At 43.2% G+C, this 13,825-nt stretch overlaps 1 protein-coding gene across 3 annotated transcripts in view; it reads right to left on the bottom strand.

The window, feature by feature from the left end:
• IGSF9 (immunoglobulin superfamily member 9) overlaps positions 1 to 13,825 on the bottom strand; it is a 65,041-nt gene that overhangs the window by 37,667 nt on the left and 13,549 nt on the right. For all 3 annotated transcript variants that reach the window (XM_069949974.1, XM_069949976.1, XM_069949975.1), the window contains exon 3: positions 13,412 to 13,600. In XM_069949974.1, coding sequence (XP_069806075.1) covers positions 13,412 to 13,600 — 189 coding nt within the window. The remainder of the gene's footprint in view (positions 1 to 13,411; positions 13,601 to 13,825) is intronic.

The following is a 13,825-nucleotide window of genomic DNA, read 5'->3' as shown; positions in this document are numbered from 1 at the left end:
AACTCAGCAGACAGTATCATACGTGACAGCCTTAGATACAGCAACTCAGCACACAGTATCACACAAAATAGGCTTAGATACAGCAACTCAGCAGACAGTATTATACGTGACAGCCTTAGATACGGCAACTCAACAGACAGTATTATACGTGACAGCCTTAGATACGGCAACTCAACAGACAGTATCATACGTGACAGCCTTAGATACAGCAACGCAGCAGACAGTATCACACATAATAGGCTTAGATACATCAATTCAGCAGACAGTATCATACATGACAGCCTTAGATACAGCAACTCAGCACACAGTATTACACATAATAGCCTTAGATACAGCAATTCAGCAGCAAGTATCACAAATATTAAATAAAGCAACTCAACAAGCAGTATCACAAATGATAGGCTGAGATACAGCACCTTGACAGACAGTATCACACTTAATAGGCTTATATTGTAACAACACAGCTGACAGGTAGCACATATGATACGCTTGGATACATCAGCTAGGCAGGCCGTATTATATATGAGGGGCTTAGATACAGTGCTTTAGCGGACAGTATCATATGATATAAAACACCGCTCAGGAGACAGCATTTTATATGAGTCTGCTATGCTGGTGTATCTAAGCCTCTTAGTAATCTTTCATGATAGGTTTCAGCGACTCAGCGGATAACACATCACACATGATAAGCTTAGATACAGCAGACAGTATCACACATGATAAGCTTAGATTCAGCACACAGTATCACACAGGATAAGCTTAGATTTAGCACACCGTATTACACATGATACGCTTAGATACAGCAGACAGTATTACACATGATACGCTTAGATACCGCAGCTGGGCAAACAATATCAGACAAGATACGCTTAGATACAGAATCCCAGCACACAGTATCACACATGGCAGGCTTAGATACAGAATCTCAGCACGCAGTATCACACAACAGGCTCAGATATCATCTGTGATGGAATGGGAGGAATGCACCCGTGTAGTGTCGCCCCCTTGGCCCTCATTGTATCTTATAGAGAGCGGCCTCCATCCTCTTCTTCCTCCACTGAGTCCGCACAATACACGACCATCCTGCACTCACTGATTTGAGACTTTGAAAAATGCAAAAAAGAAAAAAAAAACTACCCCCCCCCCCCATTCCCCCCAGCGGCAGCGTGGCACCTCTACCTCCCTGCCCTGGCAGCCCCTCCTCCACCGCCGCCCAGGACCCTCCCTCCTTCCACCTGGTAACCATGGCAAAGGGAATTTAAATCTAAGCACTTGGACAATGCCAGGCGGCGCCCACTGTCCCCTCCATGCTCCTCTGCTCCGTCCTCTCCCATCCCTGCCATTGAAAATAAACAAGACTGTTACCAGGGGAGCAGAGCAAACTCCAAGCCTCTGTGCCCCTGCCCTCGCCCATCTGCCCCCAGTCACCGACTACTTTCTCCAGATCTACTACTTCTGTACTAGTCACTTAATGTGACCCTGGTGAAAACTTTTAGGGGTCATACCCACAGCCATCCTTCAACCTGTGGCCCTCCAGCGGCTGCAGAACTACAACTCCCAGCATGACCGGGGAGCCAAATTGTAGTTTCACAAGAGCTGGAGGTCTGCAGATTGGAGACCACTGTTTAAGGAGCTCAGATGAGAAGCAGAGGCCATGAATAAGTAACTGCACCGGAGCCAGTTACATCTTACGTATGGAAAGGAGAAAAAATCCTCATTCCTCACCCTGCGCCTGGTAACCAAACAACAGCTGATCTGCCATACAATGTCATGGCGGACGTGTCCCTTCATGGGTTATGACAATAGGAACTGCTGGGACCTGTGACCTGTTGTCCTATAGTTTAGGCTCCATAGTAGGATAAGGCTACACGGCGACAAACAACTTGCATCGCCCACTCACTGTCATGCAGTTGCAAGTTGTAGAAAAAAATGATGCGACTCGCACCTAGGTCCAGTGCTGGCAAAGTTGCATGCGGCGACGTATATTCAAAAATCTGTGCAACTATCACTATGTGGTGACATCATGAAAATCGCCATCTTCCAAAGTACAGGTCTTCCAAATTGGGCTTAGACCGCCATAGGACAGGGGCCCTGAAGTAAATTCTAAATTTTGAGGTAAAAAAAATATATATATATATATTTTTTTTTAGATATTCGGTTTTAAAAAAAAGAAAAGAAAATCAAGTGTGAACAAAAAAAATTCTCAATATACTTCAATGTAGGTGCTTATTTACCAGCTTTGGTTACTCAGATAACATTACACATTGGATACATGCACCCACATCAGTGAATCCGCCGTATCCATGACAGAAGCCTCCTATAGAGCGGCGTTCATGTGATATATGGTTCCTCTATAGAGTAGCAGCAGCACCAGAACAATACACCTGCTGTGAGGGAGCAGAGATCACCCAGAAAAGGGGGGGGGGGTGAACTTACTTAAAGGGTCTTGGCTTTTTACTCAGATCACATGTCGTGATCTAGTAGGAGTAAAACATGCACAAAGGGTAAGAACAGGAGGAATTACTGGCATCATGTTCAATCAAAATCCTACAATTATTCCTCTATATTTTTGTGAATTTCAATGACAACATTTTTTGGCAAACTACAGCGGGGGAAAAAAACCTAAAAATTCCACATGTAGAAATAATTTCGGAGTTCTCCTTTGTTTTTACATATTTGATACCCGTGAGGACCTTGGAATAGATACCACTTTTCAGTTAAACTAGCAGAGTGGGCGGAGATGTGACAACCAAGTAAGAGGAAGTAACCAAAACTAACAGAAGTAATAGGGGGGTTAGAATGGATAGAGAAACCCTTTAAGTTACTGGTTTCATGGCTGGGGCCTCGTGCGGGACCATAAAACAGAGGGAAACATTTAAATGTTGATTTTTTTTCTAACCCTTCCCTGATTTTGCTTAGTAATTATCAAGTCGTGTGAGCTGCCAAGAGTTTACATTCACACATTCATCGTCTCCTGGTGAGGTGGCTGTAAATACCCCCCCCCCCCCCCCCCCCCCAACGCCATTCTCCAATACACTTACTACGTTCTAACCTAATCCCAATGACACAGATACAATCCAAGTAAAAACATTCCTGTGAACGTCCCGTACGCTCCACACCCCAGTGCCTGAGGCTAACTTGTTCTGATGTGACCGTTGGGACCCCTCCCCTGCAGAGAAGAAAAAGAATCTTTTGTTCCCTCAGGAGACAATGCTCGCCGCCTCAAGAGAATAGGAGCTTCATTCGTCTCTGGTGACATGACCCTGGATCATCTCATGACAAGAAATGTCGGTCCAGAGCGTGGAGCCTGTTTTCCCGTGTTTGCTCACCTGGTAATGACGCTTATTAACGTGTATTGATCTCCGGGCTCACCGTGACTACCTGGACGCCCACAATGGAGTCATTAATAAAAAAAACAACGTAGCCCTGTACAGTGTAAAAACAGAACACATGGACCAAAGATCTTGCTCGCGGATGATCTTGGTGGACTGCACTAACAAAAAACAGGCAATACCATACATCTCGGAGGGGGAAAGGGAAGTCATATCGCTTGCTCCAAAGATATATGGTACCAGAAGTATCTGCGAGCCGCTCATCCCAACACTCTACGTGGATTCCATTTGGCCAAGCTGGAGATGCTGGGGCTCACAGTTGTCCGAACTATAGTTGATGGTGGCTTAGCTCCCAATGAATACCCCCTCTTAAGTAAGGGACCACCTAACCCCACTATTACTCTATCAACATGGTAGTGCGGTGTCCGCTCCCCAAAAATTTAGTTTCTGCAACCCAAATTTATATGGAAGTTGTGAAACTTTTTTAATTGCACTTGGGGAAGGAAGGGGGGGGGGGGGTTGTCAATGTAGGACACATGACTTGCATGCGCCCAGGATTACTGCCCGCGCCCTGTCCTTAATCTTAAAGAAAAAGGGTAAGAGTATTAATTCACAACAAGCCCCCCCCATGTCAAGTATAAGCCCCCCCCTTCGTCCTCCATTTGCAATAAAGCGTGATTAATCCAGTCTGACACCTGAGGCAAAACTGCAAGGCATTTTAGATTCCCCAAGGCTGTTTAACCCCTCATCTGCCTACAACCTAACAAAGTCGCCTAACCCTCCCCCTCTCATCAAAAACTGTGGTGTCTAGTCCCAAGAGCTGACAATCAGAATAGCGGAATGGATGAGTTGTTATCCGACAATACAGCAGGAATGATACCAAGGTAGATTGTAACTAATAATACATGCCAGTCTGTCATCGGGCACCAGTGACCCGCTGCACGCCCGCCTGCACCCTCCTTTATGGTGAGAGGAATGAGTTAATCCATCCGAAGTTTGAAGAAAAATAAACTCTTTTAATAGAAGAAAAATAAACTCTTTTCTGATGAACTTTCCTATTTTTGAACTGAATCCTGTTCAAGGCCATAAAGCTGGTCCACCACCTGTTTTTAGCAGATAATTAATGTTATTTTATTATTCACATTTTTGTAAGCAGATAACAAAATGTTCATGTATCAACATCCTTATGTAAACAATTTTTAATTGAACATTTAATCTTACTATATGTCCATATCTGTCAAAACATATCTGTAGTTATCCGTTCTTTGAAGTTGATGACTTGCATAGTGTATGACTTTGCATTTTACATTCATATCCATTGGTTTTTTTCTGTATAAATAAAGGTGGGTTCTCAGAGATAGCAGAACACACCAGACTTGGTTGCAAGATACGTTGTCTGTGTCCTCATTCTAAGTGCATGGTGTGGGAGAGGGGATCCGGACCCATTCTCCAACTCAATTAGGAAACAGCCAACAACAGTAGGCCTTCTTTGAGAAGGCACCCTAACATTTTTGGCGCCCGTGGACAGGGACACGCCCATTACATCGGGAGATCGGATGACCTGCACTGCTGTACCAGGAGAGAGAGGGGTGAACAAGGAGACCACAAAACCTGGCCAGGTAAGAGTAAAAAATTTGTTTGCTCTTTTCTGTGCTCTCCTCCTTCACATCTTTCTTACCTACCTCTGCAGAGTAAGTTATCAAAAGTGAACTCACGATAGGCGTGTTAATTTGAACTCTGTTCTCCTCTTGTTGGCTGTTCTATGTTTGTTTGTCCTAACCTGTGAGGGATAGTATATAGTAGGCGAAGAATTGCTCATTCAGGCTAAAACTGTTACTCAGGGCCCGGCCGTGGTTGTCACACAGATCCTCATAAACACGGAGCGTTGTGCAGTGGGAACAGTGCCAGTGCTAAAACCACTTTGGAATGAGCCTAGTAGCCTAACTATACAAGGACGCTGGACAGTAGTCTGGTTGTTTCCAAGGGAAAGATCTGTAATATGCTAATCCCTGTCCTCTGTATACTTGGGGTAACTTGTTTTGCAATCTACATAGCAGCAAGAGTATATTTCAACATAATAGAAGGAAGCCCTGAACCGTGGAATATTCTAAGTCCCAGCTTCTGGTAGTGATCCGTGGTCATAAGTGTACAGGACACAGGAAAGAAAATCATCAGTTGATTATTCTGGGTGCCTCCTGTCATAAGTGTACAGGACACAAGAAAGGAAATCATCAGTTGATCATTCTGGGTGCCTCCTGTTATACGATCACGAAGTAATATAAAATGGGACAAACAGAATCAAAAGGGGTTTCTGCAACCCACATAGTGACCTGCCGATATGGCAAAGAACAAGCAAAAAGGGCAAAAGCAATGTTGAAATATTTTAACATCCAACACGATGCTGTTTTTAACCCCAATACTTGGACTAAAGTCCAAGAAGAAAGGGGAGGATTAATAATTGATAATGGATGGGAAATGACAGTTACCCATATGAAAGATCTATCTCAACAGGCAAAAGACCAACAATGGATATATGACTGGAAAGAGGGAACCTGGGATATAACCCAGAGGGGAGATAACAAAAAGGGACTGAGCCTTACTTCAGTCTCAAATCCCCCCCCTTCTTACACAAAAACAGTACACGTACCCCCGGGATGGGTATGTTTCAACTGTGGTCAACAAAACCCAGACTGGGAAGACACTTGCTTAGCATGTGGGGCACACAAGCCTCATCCTGATGCTTTGCACCCTGTGATTGAGAGAAGGATATTTATTAAGGAACCAATAGATCCTGCCAATCCTGATGCTCCACGAGATTACCAACTAAGGGCATTTGATGAATATAAACCCTGGCAACCTGGGGATCAAATGTCCCTGTTGCAGAATGCACCAAATCCTGGAATAGCTCCTGTTAGTTTTTGGAGGTACCTAGATCAAATTCAAGGTACATATAGAGCCGCCTGGATAGACATGATGGATCTCTGTAGAATGAAAATGAGCCCAGTTCAATTTTCCCAACTCCAGGCACATATTGGCAATCGTGCACCTCATGACATAAGGTCAATGGCATCAGGACAACAGTTTATGCCACATTTAAATGCTTTTTGCCAAATGCAACAGAGACAAAAGGGATCCGCAGGACCAGTAATGCAAGGTCCTCAGGAATCAGTGACTGATTATTCTTTCAGACTAAACCAGTCATATCAAGATGAGGGACTGGATCTACAAGATGCAGCAGTCAGAAGATTGCTAGCAAGAGCTTTCATAGATGGTTTAAGACACCCAATTGCAGATAAACTGAAATTATGTTGCCCAGAGTGGAGACAGGCAGATAATGTGGATGATATGGTTACAAAAGCATGTGGAATCCAATTGGATTTGCAGGAAGGAAAACAAAAAAGAGTAGTGGTAGCTGTGGCCAATGAACAGCAACCTGGCCAGAAACCACGGAGAGGTCCCACTTGCTACTATTGTGGTAAGATAGGACATGTAATCAAGGAATGCAGGAAAAGAAAACGGGACAATAAAGAAGAAGAAAAGGAGGAGTCAGAGCCAAAGAGACAACAATGACTATATGCAGCAGAGGATAAAGACACTAGAGGACCATTTGTCACAATACCCATACAAGTCTCTGGAGTTCAAACCCAAGCTCTAGTAGATTCAGGAGCCTCAAGATCAATGATACCCTCTGATAAGTTGACTCCCAATGATATATCAGATGATGCAGTGAGTGTAGTTGGCTTTGATGGTCACCTACAACAAATTTCTCTTACCCACCCACTAAAAACAAAAATAGGTCCACATATATTGGTATCCAGATTTCTTGTGGGTGGATCTGGGACAATGGCACTTTTGGGTGCTGATCTTTTGTCCCGCCTGCAGGGGAACATACAATATATGGAAGATGGGAATGTTATGTTGAAAATTCCCTCAGACCTACAATCTGAGGCACTGTGTCAAATACTCAGCCTTGAAGAGCAGAATGACAGCATTCCTGCTACTTCTCAGTCTACACTCCTTGATTCCTTACCTCCCATTTTATGGGCTAAGGATAAAATTGACGTAGGAGACATGCCAGTAGCACCAGTAAAAGTGAAATGGAAAGAAAATATCACACTGCCTCAACTTCAACAGTACCCTCTTAACTCTGCTCAAGAAAAGTCATTATCTGAGCAAATAGAACCATTGTTGCAAAGGGGGGTACTGATTAAATTAAAATCTGCAGCCAATACTCCATTATTCCCTGTTAAAAAGAAGACCATCAAGGGACAACCAACTGTTTACCGAATGGTTCATGATCTAAGAGCCATAAATGCAATACTGGAACCCCTCACTCCAGTAGTCCCAAATCCCCATACGCTGCTCAATCAAATACCATCTGGAACACAGTACTATACTGTCATTGACTTAGTCAATGCCTACTGGTCAGTGCCATTGCACCCTGATTGTTATCACCTGTTCACATTCACACACAAGGGTGTCCAATATGCGTGGACGAGATTGCCACAGGGAATGGTTCACTCGCCAACTTTGTACTCTGCAGCAATGGCATCTGTCCTAGAAGCCTTTCAGCTGCCACCAGAAACTGTGCTCTTACAATATGTTGATGATTTACTTCTTTGCTGTCCAACAAAAGAAGTTTGTGAAAAAACAAGCATGGAATTACTGAATTTCCTTGTTACAATACACTGCAAAGTGTCCAGAGACAAATTACAATTTGTCCAAGAGAAGGTCATTTTTCTGGGACATTGTCTATCAGCTGGCCAGAAACATCTGAGTCCAAGTCGCATACAAACTGTACAGCAAGCCAAACCTCCAACCAATGTGAAGAAGCTTCGTGCTTTTCTGGGACTCGTATCTTACTGTAGGCAGTGGATACCAAATGCTGCAAAACTAATGCAACCATTGTATGACTGCACAAAAGAAATTCCTTTCAAATTTCCAGCAGAAGCAGCAGCTGCATTTCAAACTCTCAAGCAAGAATTGTTGAGAGCCCCTGCCTTGAGTTTGCCAAATTACGAGTATCCTTTCTTTCTCTTTATCAGAGAAATAGATGGGTATGCTTTGGGAGTCCTTACTCAGAAACATGATGGCAAACATAGACCTCTGGGGTACTATTCAGTCAAATTGGACTCAGTGGTCAAAGCAGCTCCCACTTGCCTAAGGACTGTCATATCAGTACAAGTCATTGTGGATAAAGCATCAGATGTATCTCTAGATTATCCTACCACCATTCTCACTACTCATGACGTCTATGCCATACTAACACAGGTCCAAACTAAGCATCTGTCAATGGCTAGACAAGTCCGTATGCAATGTGCACTTCTCCTTCCTCCTAATTTCATCTTTCAAAAACTCACAAGTCTAAATCTGGCTGAACTTCTCATATTCACAGATTTGGACAGGGGGGAAAAGGACAGTGACAATGGTGAAGAAACACTTGAAATCATGGAACACGACTGTGCTGAACTAATAGAAGCAGAGTCACAACCTATTCACAATATTTCAAGAATCCCATTGCCAAATCCTGTGCATGAATTTTTCATTGATGGCAGCAGGTTTGCTGATGAGCATGGCAAATTCCATACTGGATATGCTGTGGTAACCCTGCATGAGACAGTGATATGTGGCCCTTTGCCGCCAAGCTGTTCTGCCCAGGTCGCAGAATTAACAGCACTGAAAAAGGCCATAGAACAAGCAGGAGATGATGCCACCAATATCTACACTGATTCAGCATACGCACATGGCGTAATCCATGACTCAGGCCACATTTGGGCAGTAAGAGGGTTTCTGACTGCAGCAGGAAACCCTATTAAGCATGGGACTCTGATCAAAGAACTCATAGAGACAGCTGCAAAAACCAGAGATCTTGCAGTGATAAAAGTGGCTGCTCACACACGAGCAGATACCAAGGAGGCCAGAGGGAATGATTTGGCCGACAAAACTGCAAAGAAAGCAGCTCTTCTTCCACTAGAACCTGATGAAGAAGTGGATACTGTGAGTGAACAAACAGAATTACAAAAAGTCATTCAGTCTATGACTGAGGAAGAGCTTGATGAATGCACAAGAAAAGGGGTGTTGGTGGATGGAATATGGCATATTGAAGGGTTACCAGTTTTGCCAAAAGCCTGGTTTCCAACCCTTTACTCAGCCTTACATCTACCTAGCCATGTCAGTGCAAATGTGATGTTGCAACAAAGCAGAAAATTCTGGTATGCACCAGGATTCAGGCATTATGTGAATGAACGCCTAAGGGTATGTCACATTTGCCAGGCCAATAACCCTGGACAGACAGTAAAAGTCCCACAAAAACATTTACCAAGGGCTTATTATCCCTTTCAGAGACTTCAAATTGACTACATCCAGATGCCAAAGTCTGGTCCACATGAGTATGTACTTGTCTGTGTGGATCTCTTTTCTGGATGGCCGGAGGCATATCCGGTAAAGTCAGCCAATGCCAGAAATACAGCAGCTAAGATTGCTATGGAACTGGTTCCAAGATTTGGCCTACCAGAAGTCATTGAATCAGATCGAGGAACGCACTTTACTGGTCAAGTGTTCCAAAATGTGTGTCAAGCTTTGGGTATAGACTCAGCACTACACACCCCCTACAGGCCACAGGCCTCAGGAAAGGTGGAAAGGCTGAATGGTACCCTTAAGCTGAAAATACAAAAAACAATGCAAGAGACACATAAACCATGGCCACAGTGCTTACCAATTGCTTTGTATTCAGTGAGAACAGCCCCTCAGGGCAAGACTAAACTCTCTCCATACGAAATATTGTTTGGGCGGGCACCGCAGTTGGGGTGTTATCTACCACAGCAGTTGGAAATGAATTGCGATAACCTATCTGCATATGTTATCAGTTTGCAAAAGCAACTAAATAATAACCATTCTCGAGTTTTCTCTTCCCTTCCAGACCCTGAGGCTGATACTGGAAGCCATAAATTACAGCCTGGTGATCTTGTCTATGTAAAGAAGCATACTCGAAAAAGTCTTGAGCCCAGATTTGATGGTCCATTCCAAGTGCTTTTGACAACACCTACATCTGTCAAGTTGGAAGGAAAAGAGACATGGATCCATGCCAGCCATTGCAAACTTGCATCATGATTTTGATCCTAACTGGGTCAAGTGTATCCTTGTTAAAAAAATCTGAGTCTCGAGAAAACATGTTACTAACACATCACAAATTACTTAACATGGAACTAAATGTATCTGACTGTTGGATATGTACCCACTCCCCAGTAACCGCATCTTCTCTTGCTTATCTAGCTATTCCTGTCCCATTTGAAGAATTTCTTGATGTTGATTCCTGTTGGGACCAATTAGCTAATAATGATACACAGTACAGTAGTCAGTGGAATGTCAGTGTCACAATTCCAATAGTAGGGTGGATATCTTTTCCATGGTGGGCAGGGGAAGTGAGGTCTCCAACCAAAGGTTACCAATACCTAGCATTCAAAGGGGGTAGTTGGGTGAGGAGAAACTCTACTCAAATAATACACATGGGAGATGTGCCCTTAGAGAATGTAAAAATAATATTCAATAGGACAGATGCTAGTAAAGGGACATCAGATGTATGGAAACCATCCCTATTGGAGAGAAAGATCATAGATTCTAAATGGGAATGGTCACATTTATTCAAAGGTGGTAATGAGACAACCTGTCAGAATGAACAACATAACTTGTGGTGTAATGATTCATCGGCATACAGTCCAAACGATCCTACATGTGGAAACCCAGATGCTGGATATTGTAGCCCTTTGGGACAAGATCCTGAGTGGTGTGCAATAAAGAGTGTAAGCAAATTGATTGATCTTGCCCATCATCTAGTTTTACAGCATTCTCACCTATGGGACCTCCCAGGAGGAGTGTATTGGGTCTGTGGAAGGAACGCCTACAAATGGCTCCCTGTGGGGATAAATGGTACCTGTACAGTGGTAAGATTGACACCTGCTACCTTTATAGTACAGACTGACGATCTCCCAATAGGTAAAATCCCTAGACATTCACTGACAAAAAGGGCCAAGGACAATAAACCGCGACATAATGGAAGACCTCATCTAGTACAGATGTCAATGGCCAACAAATTCTTTAGTACTTTATTTCTGTATCCTATGGTGATGCAAACTTGGGACAAATTAGTTGAAGCCACAGACTATTTAGATGATCAGATATTTGACATACTGGATATACTTAACACCTCAGTAGCAGTGCAGAGGCAACTTATGGTAGTTACTAACCAGCACACTGTGGTACTTGATTTTCTGACTGCTGCTCAAGGGGGGATGTGTCAGGTAGTTGGCCCTACATGTTGTCATTATGTAAATGATCAGGGAATAGTGCAAATCACAGCAGGACTGGATAAAATTGCACAACTAAGGAAAAAACATGATGAGATGATTCTGGCAGACCAGGATAAATGGTGGTCAGGGGCATTAGCTAGCTTAAATCCTGCAAATTGGTTCAATGGTATAGGAGGATGGTTCATGGGAATACTACAAACAGTTTTTCAGATCATGTTGTTTCTTTTATTGGTCTATTGTGTAATCAAAGGATTATGCTGTTGTTGTCAGCAAGTTACAAAGACTAAATCTTATACTCTATAAGTAATGATGTTTTGTTTCTTTTCCTTCTAGATTGGCGTTATGATGAGGAAATTTCTTGGAGGAGGATATGCCCATGTGGCTCTAGGTGATGGTGTTGGACCCAGAAGCATCCGCACCCTGGCAACCCTCGCCGGTCAGAGAGTGTTTAGGGTACATATTGGGATTTAATCCTGTCCAGGACCCAGATTTCTTCATCATCGCCAAAAAGGGGGGAAAATGAGAGGAATGAGTTAATCCATCCGAAGTTTGAAGAAAAATAAACTCTTTTAATAGAAGAAAAATAAACTCTTTTCTGATGAACTTTCCTATTTTTGAACTGAATCCTGTTCAAGGCCATAAAGCTGGTCCACCACCTGTTTTTAGCAGATAATTAATGTTATTTTATTATTCACATTTTTGTAAGCAGATAACAAAATGTTCATGTATCAACATCCTTATGTAAACAATTTTTAATTGAACATTTAATCTTACTATATGTCCATATCTGTCAAAACATATCTGTAGTTATCCGTTCTTTGAAGTTGATGACTTGCATAGTGTATGACTTTGCATTTTACATTCATATCCATTGGTTTTTTTCTGTATAAATAAAGGTGGGTTCTCAGAGATAGCAGAACACACCAGACTTGGTTGCAAGATACGTTGTCTGTGTCCTCATTCTAAGTGCATGGTGTGGGAGAGGGGATCCGGACCCATTCTCCAACTCAATTAGGAAACAGCCAACAACAGTAGGCCTTCTTTGAGAAGGCACCCTAACAATGGAGTCGCTCATGCGTTCACTTCCTCATTCCCCTTAGTGCGCTCCACCTGCGCTGCAGGACTGAGATGTTGATATTACACCAGGTAAGGAACAGGAGGCCTGTGTCTGGCCAAGTAACCCTATCCCCGGGCTCTGGTGACAGATACTGATCTCAGTGACTACCGTCAGTCACCAGCGTCCACACAACTGTTACTATGACCGTATCCTGGCACACCATTGCAGGCTCCCGGCCTAGGGCTACACCAGGATTTATCCCCAGGTGGCATTATGAAACCCCAACATCTATAGGACCCCCCCCACCTGCTTGAAAGTCTGTCAATGGATGGTATCAAAGGGGATTTACAGGATTAAAGGAACATGGCTGCTTTTTTCCAGACCTATCTATGGGTAATGTCTGCAGTACCTTACATGACCAGTAAACAGGTGTGGCACTGTTGTGGAACAAAGCAACCCTGTTTTCCTCATCCTGTACAATCTCTTCAAATTTTATGACTAATAGATAGACGATAGCATTATACAATGAGGGATATCAAGGCTTCTCATGTATAACATATGACCACCTACTAGATATCTTTTATGACCTCATCACCCGCTAGGTATTGATGACATCAGCACTCACATATGTTGCATAGTACAGAATATAGTATATACTACATGAAGATGATAGAGAACAGTTATTTCTGTGGTCATTTACATCTCATACAACTTACCAAGATACTGAGGGTCCACGCGAGGGGAGAAAAGACCGAATTTAATAAAAATGGGGAGGATGAAGCCAAAGCGCACCCACTCGATGACATAGAGGGGAGGGCGGCCCGCTTCCTGGAGGAGGCTGCACGGCAGCACCGCACTCTCTCCTACACGGCCGACCACAGCCTGAGCGTCCGATCGGATGGTACCTGGGGGAAGAAGACACCAGCGTGACTTTTTATTTGGGTGAACTAGATAGACATGTGTATATATATATATATATATATATATATATATATATATATATATATATTATCATTCGGTATGTGTCATACAGAGGACAGAGTAATGTTCTGTGCTTTTTTATGACACCAGACAGGTCTACAGCCAAGATCCACAGCTAAATTTCGTGTTTTCCCCATGGATGAGAGACA

Source organism: Dendropsophus ebraccatus, chromosome 13 (genome assembly GCF_027789765.1).
Source record: "Dendropsophus ebraccatus isolate aDenEbr1 chromosome 13, aDenEbr1.pat, whole genome shotgun sequence".
NCBI classification, from domain to species: Eukaryota; Metazoa; Chordata; class Amphibia; order Anura; family Hylidae; genus Dendropsophus; species Dendropsophus ebraccatus.
The sequence above is the reverse complement of the archived record's forward strand: the minus strand, read 5'-3'. Positions and strand labels throughout refer to the sequence as shown.